The 17995-nt window shown below is 32.3% G+C and overlaps 2 protein-coding genes across 2 annotated transcripts in view; both read left to right on the top strand.

The window, feature by feature from the left end:
* The window catches only part of LOC144839272 (acid-sensing ion channel 2-like), a 42618-nt gene extending 38177 nt beyond the window's left edge, over nucleotides 1–4441 (top strand). The window contains exon 9 of the mRNA XM_078694591.1: nucleotides 153–4441. Within this exon, the coding sequence (XP_078550717.1) occupies nucleotides 153–295 (143 nt within the window). The 3' untranslated portion in view covers nucleotides 296–4441. The remainder of the gene's footprint in view (nucleotides 1–152) is intronic.
* A 296-nt stretch (nucleotides 4442–4737) lies between these two features.
* The window catches only part of LOC144839491 (homeobox protein MOX-2-like), a 68329-nt gene continuing 55071 nt past the window's right edge, over nucleotides 4738–17995 (top strand). Inside the window, exons 1-2 of the mRNA XM_078694883.1 lie at nucleotides 4738–4806; nucleotides 6322–6383. The gene's annotated coding sequence lies outside the window, so the exon portion shown is untranslated. The remainder of the gene's footprint in view (nucleotides 4807–6321; nucleotides 6384–17995) is intronic.

Genomic DNA, 17995 nt, shown 5'->3' on the forward strand with positions numbered 1-17995 from the left:
AAAATTATTTCAGAGCTTCAAAACCTGCTTCGTTTTATTAAAAACAAAGATTGTCTTCCTCGTTGATATATTTGTTTTAAAATCATAATAAAAAGAGGTAAACGAAAACGTTTTAGCTTGATGTTTAAATTGTAATCATTTTATTTACACAGCTCAAATTGGTGGTAGTATGGGATTATGTGTTGGGGCAAGTTTACTGTCAATGGTACAATTGATCGATTTCTGTTTTGACGTCATTAAGGAGAAGGTCAGAGGTCGACTCATAAGGAAACGACAAAACATGGAGGACTTATGACATCAGATGGAAAACATCGAGCTGTATTTAAGAAAGTGACTTTAAATGGAGCATACATTCAGGGCAAATTATTTAAAGCGCCCTTAATTGTCATCGTGTTGCATCGTGGTGTGTCTCATCGCAAGTCTGTATTTGAATGTTTCTTGTGGCTCTGTGTTATATTTTGCAATAGTTTGAAAACAAAATACAACTGTCAAAGTTTGATTTTGTTTAAATTGAATTAGCAGTTTGCAGAAAGTGCTCAGAAGACTTCATATAAGTTGCTACTCGTTGCTACGCGATTGAGTTGTTATACTGCCATCAACGGCTGCTGGTGAAAGAACGCACCCATCACCCAATCTCCATTTCATTGCTCGATGTTTTCATAAAAAAATATTAGTTTAAAATAATATATTGATTAGCAATGTAATAGTTTTGTATTATACATACGTATTATGTTTTCGTTAGATTTGGAGTACTATGACGTCAGTGTCCATGTCGGGGCAATAGTGTAAAATAAAATACAGTCTATTGACTGGCATCATGGGATAAACCCCAGAACATCTATCAGAATAGTATTAAACATGTATTAATATGTACATACGTAATAGATAGTAACAATATCTTATGCACAATTATGTATCTATATAATAATGTACCTACAAAGACTTATGTCCTTAGTACGGTAACCTGCAATATTAAATTATTTGAACATTTTTAGTGGCCATTCTCTAAAACTTTAGTCCTTTAGTTCTTTTTCAATTTGTTTGTTTATCTATCTTTTTTATTATTATTATTAGTGATCAGTTAGTTATCTTTAGTACCAATTATAATTTTTCTCCGGGCATAGTTGAAATACCTTTCCAATAAACCTGTATAAATAAGTTAAATTTAGCAACATACTTCCATGTTTCTACTTAAGATGATATTATCATTTTAACGTCTTCTGATATCACTTTTTTTTGTAATTCTAAAGTTATTTTAATATTGAATTAATTAAAATAATCAGCAATGTTTTATATTCGTTGGATAGACCCAAATATATAACTTATTTTTCTGCAGTTGCTGCAGTAACTACATTGTGTACAACTACAACGTAAGTTTCAATGTGGTAGTTTATGAGGCAGTAACTGCAGTAAAAACAATGTGTTACCAAACAATCTTGCTAAATATTAAAATAAAATGATTTAATATTTATTGTACAGCGATGCTACCTGTATATGAATGCGAGTATATAGAGTTTTAATTATATTAAATCAGTTTCGAATCATGATTAAACTACCGGTATGTAAAACCAACAAAAGGGGAACAGGTTTACGTTTAATTCGAAAACTAGCACAGATCGTAGCTTTTACAAATTATATAATATTTAGATTATATAACCAGTTGAAATAAATATCCCGTTCTTCCTGTAGGCCTATGTAAACAAAAATCGGCTGGGCCGATAACTCCTTTTGGGATGTATTTTCCTGTCCAAAATATAGGCCTACTAATTTACGCTAGCGTAGACCAGGCTTTGTACACCGCACATTTACACAGTACTTTAATAATAATTAAAAATTTGCTAAATAAATTAGATAAACATGAGTTTTAATAATCAATATACTACAAAAGAAGACGTTAGTTTCTGAATAATTAAGCAATACAGTATATACTTCCCTGTAAACAAACAGTAAAACCATTAGTAAATTAATGAATTGTTTTAAAGAGTTGTAACTAGAATTGATATGTAATAGGTTGCCATGAAATATATACATTTATAACTAATTGTTAATGTTAATCATTGTACAAAGGGATATGCCTGCCTACACAACTTACTGAGGACATTTGATAATCGAGCGAATCTTTATGTATACCCCAATACATGGTCAGCATTATGTGGTGGAATAATATACCTTTAGACCTCGGCTACAGCTCATACACAACATTGCAGTGATGGCACATGGATTTAACATTAGGCCTAGAGTAAGTTTGGATAATAGCCTAAATACAATTGCCTTAAAACAGCAATTTTCAACATAATCATATTAGTAGTGTGCTGTGGATGATAAGTATAGCAAGATGTGAATTGCTGGTACAGTATTAAAGTATATACTGTCGATCGAAACAGCAAAAGCTCTCAAATGTTGTCATTAAGTATATACTGTACCTACTTCAATAATTAAGTTATCATTATTGATCAGTACAGCAGCCGTTTAACTCATCTTCACACTGCTGATATTGTCATTAGGGTAATTGATGGAGTCGAACCACCGCCCAGATCGTAGACCAATCGAGTTTTTAAAACGGGAAAGAACTGGCAATTCGTTAAAACAAAGCAAACTCGCTAAAAATACAACCTACGCCTTTTTCAATAGTGTAATCCTTGAGGGACGTATAGTGAAAGATCACTCATTTGATTGTAATTTATACATAATAAAGATAATTGGATTAGTTTCAGATAATCTCGCCACGCCGCATGAAAAAAACAGAGGCGTAAATAAAAATATAACCTCTGGACTTTTTAGCGTCTTGTTAATTAATTGGTTATTCATTAAGGTAAAACAATCGTAAATCTCCATAGACTGTTTTTTTTTTTATTTTTCCATGCTTTGTTGTCATTACAATGTACTAACATTGAATATGTATTTGTTAATAATCATACTTGTGTTGATATAATTAGTATTTTCAATATATCTATTGGTTACTGGTAATAACATTTTTACAACGCAATAAATAGTTTTAATGAAAGAGAATATTTTGTGTAAAAAAACTTTTTGCAAGCCCAATGAAGTATATACAACTATGGCTTTATTTATCGTAGAATACATTAATTGAATATTAACTGAAAGAGTTTTTTTTAATGTGTTTTCAACAGAAAACTTGAAAACGTAAATTATTCATCAATGTATAGGTCAATGGTTTATTGGTGTTAGTTAGTGTTCACATGGTGTTCTAACGAACCTTTCTTGGAGCGTAATTGCTCAGCTGTGTTTCCATACCACCGTACTAGCGGTCACATCTTTCACATTTCCAACTTACGTCAGTGTGAGTTTCGCATTATATTATTATAACACTGTCTGTGTTCACATGCTTGTTGTGTGATACCGATTTCGAGCTCACATCACATTGAGTGTTCACATGCTTGTTGTGTGATACCGATTTCGAGCTCACACCACATTGAGTGTTCACATGCTTGTTGTGTGGTACAGATTTCGAGCTCACATCAATGTGAGTGTTCACATGCTTGTTGTGTGGTACCGATTTCGAGCTCACACCACATTGAGTGTTCACATGCTTGTTGTGTGGTACAGATTTCGAGCTCACATCACTGTGAGTGTTCACATGCTTGTTGTGTGGTACAGATTTTGAGCTCACACCACTGTGAGTGTTCACATGCTTGTTGTGTGGTACAGATTTCGAGCTCACATCACTGTGAGTGTTCACATGCTTGTTGTGTGGTACCGATTTAGAGCTCACATAACTGTGAGTGTTCACATGCTTGTTGTGTGATACCGATTTCGAGCTCACATCACTGTCAGTGTCCACATGCTTACAATGTGGTATTGATTTCGAGCTTACATAAATGTCGATGAATTAACACGGTTGTTCAATCGACTAGGATTTGAACTAATTAAGAAGCAATTAAAAATATATAAACTGTAACATTGTTATTATAATTTTGGACTGAAGAAGAACTGTGATTGTGATATCAATCATATTATTTTTTGACAATTGAAAATAATATTATGGTGCATGCAACAAACGCAATAGATGTATGTAAAATAACTGCAAATTATTTTAAAAAGTACTGTAGTTTATATGGTAAGTATTGTGTGTATAACCTTCCACTGGACATAATGCCATAATCATTGTAGATAAAGAATATTAAGAATCCCATTGGACGGATGGTTTATCGCGTCGTGATTGGTCAAGTTACGATGCGGTATACGTCATTGCGTTGCGTAATTTTTATAAATTGTTGTTATCTTGCTCAACTTCAATGAGATGTTTGTTAAAATTGGTTATGTAAAGGCAAAAATTATTATTTTTTTTAGCGTTTTAAAGAAAAGAGCATTTTGTCTTCAGGAAAATCAAAAGTATTTTAGATTAAAAAAGACAATATTCTTTGAATTTTCTCTTCATTTATTATTGTTGTTAAATAAAAATTGTTGAAAATACACTGAACGATTTTGTTTTATTTACTACGTGTTTGTTTTGCATACTTACTCCGTAAACGCTCAATCACAGCACAAGAAAGACAGATGGATTCGGTTAGGACTGTCCGTCCGCCGGTCCGTCGACTTCAACAAGCATAACATAAGAAATAACCATTGACTGGTTTTTCAAAAATAATATTCACATTGATATAAAATGACATTTCTTAAAATTACGTTTAAAAACACTTAGATGTTATACCAAATATTTAGACTATATAGGCATACACAAAAGTGCATTGTTAGTTATTTGATTGGTATGCAATGAATGGAGTCAATTAGCATACAGGTTCCAGTGAAAACAGATTGAATGGAGGTATTCAAGTTGAGCCACATGTAAGTACCAACAGACATACAATCTTAGTTTATATTAAAATCTATAATAATTATTATGATGGGTTATATGAATTCGTTGAAACAGAGATTTTGCTTTCATCATCTATAAAAAATAAACAGTGGGTTTGTTGCGTACTTAACCAGACAGGGGAGAGTGAAATTATTCAACCTGCTGGCTTAACAATACCAGATTGCGTATACCGGCACAGATCTTCCGGGGAAGCATGTCCTGTTCCACGCTTGACATTTAAGCTAGGCCTGCATGGCCCAATAAAGTTCGTCACAAATAAATAGAGTAATTTCGTTATATAACAAATCAACCAGTTCTGAATCCCTATTTACATTGTTAAAACTGTGAGGGTAACATTGCTAAATAAAAAGGTGAAGGTTAAATCGTAAAACATTTGAGGGTTGATTGTATTTGTAGGCCTAAAAGGGGCATAAAAGCTTTCAGGGTTGAAATGTAATAGTCTAATTTCTTCTTTTACATAATTACAATATTTGATATTAAAGTCATGCATGCCTGATCAAACTGACTTACCGTACAACTAGCTTATGACAAGTGTAATAGAAAACTTGTGTTTTTCTCTTCATTAGTCGTTCTAGCAAATATGTTTACCATGATGAAAATATAGTAATTACTTGTACGATGAATATCAAATCCTGTTAAAGATTAGCTTTCACAATCATAAATGGTTTTTAAAGGCCACCTCACGGACAACCATTTAAAGGGAGTAGACTAGAAATGTAGGATATCCAATTGTTTTCTACTGTATTAATAATTTGACCTATATATTTTGGTTGAAATATTGATACAGTAAAGCCTACCGACCAAACGTTGGTGATGTTTAGCGATCTAATCATTAGGCCTAACTTCCCAAAAAAGATGCATTTTAAAGTGGTTCTACGACAATATCGAGATCCGTTCCAGGTATAATCTCCAAACTTTCTCCACTAAATAATATGTTATGTTCCTTTTCTATTTGTAACGAGGAGAAGTGGAGCATTATCGACATATTGCACTGTACCATTTTCAGTCTTTAGGTATTGAAAAGTTAATAACTCTTCCCTGCTATAATTAATGTTTTCCTTTTTTGTGTCCTAGTATATTAGGAACACATTAACTAATTTGGTGAATTGCTTAAACAGTGATAACGGATTAATAGATAGACTTGGCCTCGGGATCCCGGTGTAAGATATTAAAAATTGACCGAAATAGTTTAGGCCTGATGATGAGCTAGTGCTGCTGATGTTGCTAGTGATTTAAACACACTTTCGATGAACGAGTAGAGCTGTTTATTCAATTCAATCGTTTTCTTGATTACCCTGTTTGATGATGATGACTGTTTTTGATATCCTTACTCTCTGTGTAATCATCATCCCATACATTGTAACAATCATTCGCCTTGTAGCTTTACCAAAGGCTACATTAACTTTGAAAAATCAGTATACATTTTTATTCAGCTTTTTGGAATTTAACCGTTTTGAAATATCAATATCAATGTTTTTCTATAGGATTATACAGGCATTAGCAACACTACTAATGGGTACAAGTGACTTATTTTCGATGAAAATGGGTAAGTTTGAAAAATAATAATTGACACAGGTAGACTCTGTAACCGATGGGACAAAATTATTATTAAGAATATAAACACACCTTACATAATAATTTATTATATAAAGTAAAATTTAATCTTGTATTCTGAAACGGTTACGTGTGTTAGCCGATATACATTATATATTTTATGTTTTGCTACAATTTCATTGGCTGTCATTCTATACTGTATACGGTGTTTATTCATAATTTCCACCATTCTATCATCTATTGAATCATGGCTTGCCTCTCGTTATTTGGAGTAAGTTTTATACTATGTTACTTAAATATAATCAGTACATCTATTGCTATCAATACAACTATAGTTGTTTAACTTATGTTTTAGTTTTAGAAACGTTGTACCTAGATATATACGGCTTTATTACAAGACTGTGATTTTAAATTGGTTTACAATTGATATCCTTATTGAATATAAAAATAATGTAGAGAGTCTGTGACCACGTTATAACAAATGTAGATAGGCCAAGACAATTTATGCGCTATCATTTTTATTTCTTCGTTATTTTTTTTTTCTTCGTTATTTTTTTTTTTTCTTAAAATCACAATGAAATAGTGAAATTGTTTCGGAATTTATAATTAATTAATTAATAAATCATCGAGTGATACCAAAAGCAATATGGTCGTTTTGGTGAGACGGAGAGTGTCGTCGCTAGGCTAGGCCTACCCTTTATTTCGTCTTTGAATCGGATTTCGGATTTTGATCGGCAATGCGAATCTATAAATGACATACCCCCTCTATAGTATGATGAACTACAACTCTTGAACAAACTTTTCAAACAAAATCAATAGCATAATTTATCGTTTTTATATTGCTACGGCTTCGTAAATAACTGAATAAGAAAATTACATCACTGTAATTTAACGTAATCATAGATAAATAATTATTCAATTGTGGTTTTTTGTGTGTGATGTAATTGTGTTGGTAGTTAGTAGTGGTAGCTCGTATTAGGCCTATTGTTCAGTTGACATTGGTTGCGTTGCCTTAGTTGGTTTGTTGCTAGTTTTTTATTTGAGGTGGAGGTATTTTTATTCTTGTTTAATCACCTGGTAGTTGTTTTTCATCGAGTATAACTGGTGGTGGTGTTTTTGTCTGTCACTTGGTTTATTTTTTTACTTAGTTGTTTATAATTTATTTGTTTGGTAATATAGTCACAAATAAGTATTATTGTTGACAAAACACACGTTAAAGCAAAATTACCCCTTAATTTATTGATTGTTGAAAAACTTTACATAAAGTTGGTGATCTTTTTATGAGTGTATTCCGCATCAAATTAACTCTCAGTTGAGCATTGGTTAAGCGGTCGTGGTTCGCGAATTCAACGCGTCAACCAAGCATGAGATACCAAAAACATGTTGTATATTGCACGCTAGGCTGCCCGATCACTAGCATTAATATGAACACCGCTTTATTATTAACAGAACATGGCGCTAAACACTTCATTAGTTTTTGATGGTTTCATCTCGTTTGGTTAATTTACACATGGAAACAATATGGATATTAAAGCGTTATAAATCTCACGAGAATCAGATTAAATACTTCATGTCTGTTTTCGATGAATTTTCATCTATATGATTCAAAAGAATATTTTGTATATGAAAGAATTCATTGGTACACTCATACTAATAATATAATGCATAGATAAAAATAAATAATACATTTTAATATTTATTGTATTATTGTTAACATTGTACAACTGTTGTAAGTTGCTTTAGGATATTAGAGGGGATTCAGAACGTGATTTTTGTCACATGATACAGCATGTGGTCTTGTACTGTATAATTTTTAACTTTCAAAGAACTGTAGTAACTTTTTGACATAACTAAATATTTGACATTAACCACACCCGGTACAATTACCACCACAATAATACTCACCCGGTAATGTAATGGACTCCATCATTGTTTGATAGACTTGTTTATAGCTCGACAGAAATAGTTTACCTTGTTAGTTTCTATTACTGTTTACACCTTCAATTAAATTTCCACTTTTCATTTTTTAATGCATTTTAAATTGAGTGTAGGTATTAAAAGAAATCATGGTTAAATGCCTAATTTGTAGATTTATTTGTACTTTAAGTTATTGGAATTACTGTAGTATTAGTAAGATAAGGAAGTGAAAGTGTATAGTAATTTGAATTAAAATATTATAGTGTAAATCGAAGGTGTATAAAGTAACACTAATTCTATTGTAGAATTATAGAAACAAACCCATCCAACCCCAACACTATCCCACAAGCGTATCTGAGTCTGACAATGGTAAAATGGTTTAGCCGGTCTGTAACTGTAACTGCTTTCTATGACGGGGATTTTCAACATTAATTAACCTTTTGGGTTTCTTTATAATTTGTTCTTACATAAATTTGTAATGGTTATTTCTTAATTTGTATTTAAAAAAAAAATATTAAAAGTGAGTGTGGCCCACATTTGTCAGATACCTATCGGGTTATCCATAGGATGTAATGTACTCCTGTATATCGAAACCTAATAATATAAATGTTCATCAATCGAGTGTTCATTTGTTAACATGATCACTATAAACTTCGTTAATAATGTTTTTGTTCGTGCCTAAATGTATTTATTTGTATTTTATGAGCCATGATCCAGGGTGAAATGACAAAATCATAGGCCCTTGACAGGTGAAAGAAGATTTATTGAGAAATGTGACGCTTGCTTCCGTGCCTCTGAGCATTTTGACAGTTTAAATTAAATTGGGATGCATTCCAAACCCCATGATTTTACATTCTATATTAAGACATTTTTATAACAATACCCCCATTGTTATAAGAATGTATGAAGTCGTTATTAATATCATTTCTTTTCTATTTAATAACTCGTTATATTGTATTAATCATTTGTAATTGATAATTCCGTGCTATGTGATAAGATATAACTTAAACAAGCTCTTTTACATCATCAGTGGCACACGTTCTTGAAAAACAAGAAGGAAAAATTAGGTCTACACCTTTTTATATTAGGACTGTGTACAATTTGGCTTGGCTCATTGTTATTATTTTTAGCTAGTCGTTTATTTGTTCTTATTTCATTCATAGTGTACAGTATTAGACAAAAAACTTTAACAAAGTTAAAAGCAAGAAAAAACCTTGGCTAATGTAACAATCAACAATTTTGCATACATTTTTTAAAATTTATATAATTTTTAAAATGTTCTACCGTAGTACAGTCTGTGTCCATGTTAAAATTTGTTTTCGAATAAATTTACTAATTAATTGATACGCTTCTGAAACCAAGGGGAGAGCGCCAACCCCCCACAGCTTAAGTGCAGATTTAAGAACTGTCTGTCTACCAAGTTAAAATTAAGCTCGTAAATTAATCAAAAGTAAAAGGAAATAACACTTGACTGTGGGTTTTTATAATAAGGTTTCATGTCGTGTTAATTTGTTTGTTCCATTTTTTCCTCTTGCATTGTTTTAAATTCATTCGTTACCTTTATTTAAGTTACATATTATGTGAAAGGGCGACGTTCGTTGAATATAGTAGGCTACAACATACAAACATATTAGGCCTATTAATATTACAATATATAGGTCCTAAATAGGAAATGCCTATTTATATAACACAATACAGTAGTATAACCACTATATAAAAGTAAAATATACAATATAAAGTATTATGAAGGTGGAGGGGACGATAAACAGTTACATTGTTATTTTCATTCATTCATACACATTTATTAAGTTATAAGAATAATTAAACTGGAGCCCGTACTAGAAGCAAAAGCTTGTCTCGTGAGAGGGACCCTATACAATACAAATATGTATATTATATGCCAACATGAAAAGAAATATAAAACAATAAAATAAGTAAAAAAAGAAAGAAATAAAATATTGAGCATAACAACTAAAAGTTATGATTGTTTAAATGTCTAATAGGTAGCGTTTTACATTTTTGACCTTTAAAAGAAATATTATCGTGTCAAAATTAAGCAAATTATACATTTGTCACTTGTGTTGTGAAACTTCTGAAAAGAACAGAAAGTATAAGAAAGGAACGATAAGAATAAGAGACGAATAAATTGGACAAACAAATATTGAGCAAGGAGAAAATGTTACTTTTATTTTAATGGTAATATTAAATTTATATGATATCCGAATAAATAATTTATCTAACGTTTTATCAAGCGAACTATACGCTGATGTTTTACTCATTTACGACTACTTACAGCTATGGTTTTAAAACGCTTTAATATTGCAATTCGATCCGTTCCTATTACAAGTCTAATGAGAAAAAGATATGTTCAAAAGGTTTATAAAATTAGGTTGTGCGCGTGTTGCATGCTCGGAACCCCGTGCTGAGACATCACTGCCAGCAACATCTTGTTTTCTCATAAAGTTTAGAACCCGTACTGAGGGTCTCTAAAGTTAATATTATAATGATGACAACACGTATTTGGTAAATAAAAATTACACCCAATATGAAGTAGATTTGTCATTTAATAATAAATAATTTGAAACGTCAGTGTGTGGTTTTTAATACAGTAGATTATAGATATGAATTATAGCACGTATACAAAATGTTGTGTTTCATTCGTGATGTACACTCTACTAATACTTTTTTTTGATAGAAGCACAAATCTGAAACCGCAAGACAACAATGGGGCTGAAATAAATAATTGTACGCAATTAACATTTGATTATAAACAAACAGAAATTGCATTTGAACTTTTTTTGATTTAATAAATCAAATTTATTTAAAGAATGAAAATATTTAGTTTAACTCGACATATAGGCCTATATATAATATGTATTGTTTATATTACCTGGAGTATCTTCAAAAGGAGCTGATTAACTCAGCCTATGTTTTCAACCCTGTCTGCCGACTTGCTTGTTTATTTGTTTGTGACAATAATTGTTATCCGAATCTCGCCAAACTTGGCCATAATGATCTGACCCAAAATCTCGACGGAGTTCGAAATTTGAAGGGGGGACGGGTTAAGGGTCAATTTCATAACCTACAACAAAACTATATCTTTATAATTATTTATCACCAAAAGAGGCATAAACTGAAGCATAATTATCCATGTTCCATCATTTAGGGGTGTTTTAATTTTGAAGGGGGAGGGTCAAAGGTCATATTTCACAATTTTTCCAATTTGGTATTTTTGCTGTCTAGTTCAGATTCAAAATGTTATTTTTGTTATTTGAACGAATCAATTTTTTTTGTTCAATCTCTAAACTGCCTTCTCCTCCTCTCGTAAGCATGGATTCATCAACTGACCTTGGCCAATGAGTTCTGTACAGGTGCCTCTCGTTACCTGTAAATCGACAGGCCCTTTAATATTATCGTCGGCTGAGAAGCTTAGCGTTTTATGTGAGGTCATTTATCAATCTTAGTCGTAAAGTAGCAATCAATTTAAAGGAATTTATTTTAAAATTATGAAAAGAGCATTTTGACAGTGATAAAATGCAATGGGCCTTTCTAGATAGTATCCCTATTTTAAGTCTAAAAAGGGCCAATCTGGGAAAAAATTAGAAACAAGTGTTTCTCAACTGATTTGAGTTATATAGGTTCTATATATCCACCAAAAAAAAGTTCCAGTTCATCTGGCCTGGGGAAAGCCGCCATTTTGGATTTTTAAAATGGCCGCCATAAAATACATATTTTTGCTCATATATCAGCTTCCACATCATGTATGGATATGATTTTGGTGGCAAAGTATATGTTTTGAGGGTCAATGAATCCAAATACAGCATTTTGAAGTTTACTGAATGTCCGCCATCTTGTTTTTCAAAATGGCCGCCATAAAATACAGATTTGTACTCATCTCAACTTCTACATCGTGTATGAACGTGATTTTAGTGACAAAGTGTAGTTGTGAGTGTCAAGAAATCGAAAAACAGCATTTTCGTAATTCACTCAATGGCCGCCATTTTGTTTTTCAAAATGGCCACCATAAAAATACAGATTTTTGCTCTTATCTCAGCTTCCAATCCATATAATGTATGGAAGTGATTTTGGTGGCAATGTATATATTTTGAGGGTCAAGGATTTCAATTACAGCATTTTTTTTAAGTTCACTTAATGGCCACCATTTTGTTTTTCAAAATGGTCACCATAAAATACAGGTTTTGCTAATTTCGTAGCTCATATACATAATGAAGACATGATTTTGATAACTAAGTCTATGTTTTGATTGTTACAGAATAAAAAATCAGCATTCTAAAATACAGAGTCGGAAAGTGATCAGATCTTCTTATTCCATTTAGGACCAAACTTCATAGTTGAAGGCTTCTGCTCCACTGGCTTTAGATGTTGCTTTTTTTTAATACAGTTTGTTAAATACAGTAATAGTTTTAAAATTCCCAATCAAACTGGCACAACATATAATAATGACAACATTTATGTACAATCCCCTTTGTCTAGTCTCCGAGATCTATCGCTATTACAATCCTCATTATTACTATGTCAACGTCGTGAGTTAATCACAAGATCGAGTTCCATACTGATTACGACCAAAGAGGTACACAAGAAGATACCAGAGAGTGTACTGTAACTATCATTCGCGAGAAGAAACTAATAAACAAGATATTCTAAAGAAGTTACATAGACATGTAAAGATATTTTCCAAATATAAAGAGAAGCATGGCCAACTTGCAGTTAAAAGTACAACTTATGGATAAAGCAAGTAACATATCTTAAGAATACATGGTAATACACTGGGAGATCAACACTAGTCACCCTAAATGGTCTGCATTTATGTTTAAATCTAGCTGCTTATCTGCCATCCTAATAACCTTCGATCAACCAATGTGACGTAAAGTAATGCAAATAATTAGAGAAAGAAAACTGGCATTTGTCGTCAAACTCGAAAGATTCTTAAGAGCTTTCTGGGAAAGTCAAAAAGATATCAAGAACATTTAAGCTGTGGCTGTATCATTAGATGGTATAACTTTTTAGGCATGATTGTGCAATTGGGAGCTCCAGGTTCAGATATAGCATCTACAGTATGCTTTCATATTTGCAGCAGCTGGTCATGGCCAAAATGCCAAAAGTGGAAGGCTATATCTGGAAATGCTGAAAGACAAATTTCAAGATACATAAGGTTTTCTCTATTGTCATGTGCTCATGTCTGAAAACTGATTCTTCACCATTATAACACGTTGCATGATATCCATTCTTTTGGAACATCTTGTATTGTATGTATATGGAAATTTGTCGTTCGGGCATATTGGCCATCATGGTCAATTGTCCTATACTGTGTCTATATCTGGAGACAAAATGGTACATCCTCATCTCGTGTCATCATTATATGATACATAGCTGCATCTTCTAAGATCTTTAGAATATACAGCTCTCTTTAAAGTAGGTTATGCACAACTTCAAAACCTCAAGCCACCAGTATGTCCAATATAACCAAGAAAGCTCCTGAAAAGATAAACTCCTCCGTGTCTGATTATTATGACTGGTAGATGAGCAGCTAGATATACGTTTTCAGAGTGGCTGTACCATTGTATAAACTGTTGACATGTTAATTGGATAAAAAAGAATGATCGGCATAAACTATCGTCGATTTGTCCAGTTATCGCATTATACCTACATGCATAAATCCAGACCAGTTATGGTGAAGTAGTGTTAGTCCCCAGTGTATTAGGTAACCATACATTCAGTCACATAAGATATGTTGCTTTAAATTGCTTTATCTATAATGTATCTGATTGGAATATGCTTAACTAAAATTGGCCATGCTTCTCTTTAGGATTTGGAAAATATCTTAAAATGTCGTCTAACAAACTTTTTTAGAATATTTTATTTTTAGGTTCTTCATGCGAATGATATAGTTACAGTACATCGCTGATATCTTCTTGTGTACAGTATCTCATGGGTCCATAATCATTGTGGTTCCCATATATTATCACCAACATATTGACTTATTCTCGTCATCACTTTCCAACTGTATTTCAAAAGCTGAATTTTGTTTTTATTCTGTAACCTTCAAAACATAGGCTTAGCAAAATCATAATCATAGTAGCTCATAAATTAGGAAAAACCTGTAGCTTATGGTGGCCATTTTGACAATCAAAATGGTGGCCATTGAGTGAACTTCAAAAAGCTGTATTTAGATTTCTTGACCCTCAAAACATAAACATTGCCACCAAAATCACTTCCATGCACCTTCCATGTAGAAGCTGAGGTACGAGGACAAATCTGTAAATTTTATGGCAGCCATTTTTAAAAACAAAATGGCGGGCATTAGGTGAACTTTAAAATACTATATTTGAATTCCTTGACCTTCAAAACATATACTTTTCTACCAAAATTACGTTCATATGATGTAGAAGCTGAGATATGAGGAAAAATCTGTAAATTTTATAGCAGCCATTTTGATTTTTAAAATGGCGGCCATTGGGTGAAATTCAAATTAATGCTGTATTTGGATTCCTTGACCGTCAAAACCTACATTTTGCCACCAAAATCATGTCTATACATGATGTAGAAGCTGAGATAAGCACAAATCTGTATTTTAAGACGGCCATTTTGAAAAACAATATGGCGGTTATTGAGTGAACTTCAAAATGCTGTATTTAGATTCCTTGACCCTCAAAACATACACTTTGCCACCAAAATCATTTCCATGCATGATGTAGAAGAGGAGATATGAGCAAAAACCTGTATTTTATGGCGGCCATTTTGAAAATCCAAAATGGCGGCTTTCCCCAGGCCAGATGAGCTGGAACTTTTTTTTGGTGGATATATAGACCCCATATGACACAAATCAGTTGAGAAACACTTGTTTCTAATTTTTTCCCAGAGAAAGTGTAAAATGGGGATACTAAGATTCCTTCTATACGTAGTGTGTGTGTTTAAAATTTTGTCTGAATGACATTAGTAGACTATAAACAATCACTAATGCAGTAGGGCCTATGTTAATTAATTGGAATTTAACATAGAATGGAGGTATTTTTATGCCTTCATGATTTAAACATAGTCTATGATGTCCTCCATGATGAGTCAAGCAACAAATGATCTATCTTTGATTATGTGGTTAGAGAACACTCTTCCCTCTGGTTAGATCATAAGAGATTAATATCTCCCCTTTTTGACCATTGTTTTTTCACCACAATGGTCGCTTTTGTTCTCCATGCGATGGATTTCATTGGTCGTTTGGTTCTTTACATGAGTAATGTCAATTGTGGTAAAATGAGTTTTCTTATTAACATTATACCGTTGGTAGTCTGTATATTAGATTATTTGATGTGCATCTTTAAAACATTCATTGGTTGGAGTCTATCCGTCCGTACACGTGTCAATAATGATCGTTTTCGTGGAAGCACGTTCGTGAGAATAGCTCAAGAAATCCTACTGCCAATTCAAATCATTTGTTGTGATCAGAAATCTTGATATTCTGTTGACCTGCCTAACCTCCTAGGCTAATAGTACTTATCCATCACAGTTTGTCATGACCAGCAAATGCCTGCGGTAACTACCCAGCTTCACGCGGTCTTTACTAAATCCTTGATGGATTACCAATATGGGGCTAGCTCTGTTATACTTTTATGTATTCTCCCACAACATATTAAGAATGTTTAACTTTACTTGTCGAAATTTTTAGAAAGCTATTTAAGATGATACTATCATGCGAACATTTTTTAATCATGTATGTTGTTTTCCACCAGGCTCCTATGTTTCCATGCATGGCCCTAATATAATATTTTAGGTAGGCCTAACTATTAAAATTTACTCGAATAAATATTTAAATGATAGGCCTATACACATTACAAGAATAATTGTCAATGTCTTCTAAAGATATAACAGCAATTTCCTACATTACATATACGGTCTAATTTTAATAATAATTTCAAAGCAGTTGTATTTAGGCCTAAATGGTTAATATTTAGAAAAAGGTTCAATATGCTTTTGCTGAATATTATTGTGGGCCAGTGGCCGTATTCACCATTTACACTTAGGCTAAGGCTAAGGGAAACACCCTTAAAAAAATACAAATTAAGGGAAATATTAAAGTTAGACAAGAAATACATAACATTTAAGGGACATATCTCACTGTACTAAATTAAGTATGATTGGTGAATACGGCCACTGGCCTACTGAGTTTTCTTCTTAAAGGATATTTTTTTGTATTATTAAGAAAAGAAACGCACCATTTGATATCATTCATAAAAGTATAGACAACTCCTCGACAGACAATTCGTGATTCAAGTGAGAAATAAAGAAAGAACATAATAATCAAGGTTTCTAAAATAAACAGATTCCTTATTAAAGTATACTGTACTCTCCTCCGGTGGTAAAAACTACCAGATTATTTAATTCATCGGATTTCGAACAAGGTCTGAACTGATCCTAAATACCCTTAATTCGTGATTATTAGCTGGTTTAGGTCCCCGAGCGTTCTTTTAACAAAGTGTCTCCCCCTTCAGTATTTTAATAAATGTGTCCGCCATTGAAATGTATTAAGAAAAAGTACTGTCTGGTACGGTCATCATTGTTGAGACCGGAACAAAAACATATTCCATGGCTTATATTTTAATTGATGAATTTTAAAAACTAAATTATTTTTTTTGCAGATGGTATAGTATATAGTATTATTGTATTGGCGTGTTTTAAAATGTAATAATAATATAGGTAAAATTGCCTAAAAAAACTATCGGATTCTTTTTTTAGTACTGCATATAAACGAATTAAAATTAAAGCTCCCGCGTCTAATTTATAGATGTTTTATTAATTATATTTTTAATTCATGTTTCGTAAATAAATTTGTATTCTGTTTCTACTGTATACTCACTTGTAATATTGTAGGCCTAAAAGTATATTCATTCTACTGTGTTGTGCTATCTTTCTAGGCCTGCATCCAGCAGTGTTGTACGTCAGACATCGCTAAAATTCCGAGAATCTGCCCTCTAGAAATAGCATATTGAATTCGAATATAGTTGTTTTCTTTAGAAAATCATTACCCCATTTCCATCGTCTATGTAAACAGTTAAAGGAAATCTATCCAGTAAAGATGTAGGCCTAATGTTACGGTCCAAAACTATATATGTAAATAGCAATATACTTACAATATAAATACACCATTTTGATCAGCTTCCCTGGTTGTGATAAACTACACTGTACTCTGGTACTCTATATCAATTTGTGTAGTAGTACACAATACAAAGTAGTTTCGTAATATTCATTCAACCAAAAATATATAACCGTTCTTAAGTATTGTATTGTATAATATACTGTCATTTTAATACATTGTGATTAGTATCTGATTTAAGCATGTACTTGTCTCAAGTATAGCATAGGCCTACCTCCATGTAAGCTATTACGAATGCCCAGTATTAGGCCTACGGCCCAATTTTCATTTCTAATTTTGTTTCATTTTTTGTCCTTTTTTTAGTGTTAACAACATGAAATGCATTTAATACAGTTAACTGCATGACATACATTTACAGTCAACGTTTACCTATTTAATTGTATAACACATTACCGGTACTTTCATTTGCTAGCTCTACGGTTTATACTGAATACTTTTATTACTACTTTGTGACGATTTGCTTGTTGAATATTATTTCAATACCATAACTTTTATTATGTTTGTTTTGACTGTTGATTTAC

Source organism: Antedon bifida, chromosome 1 (assembly GCF_963402885.1).
Source record: "Antedon bifida chromosome 1, ecAntBifi1.1, whole genome shotgun sequence".
Lineage (NCBI taxonomy): Eukaryota > Metazoa > Echinodermata > Crinoidea > Comatulida > Antedonidae > Antedon > Antedon bifida.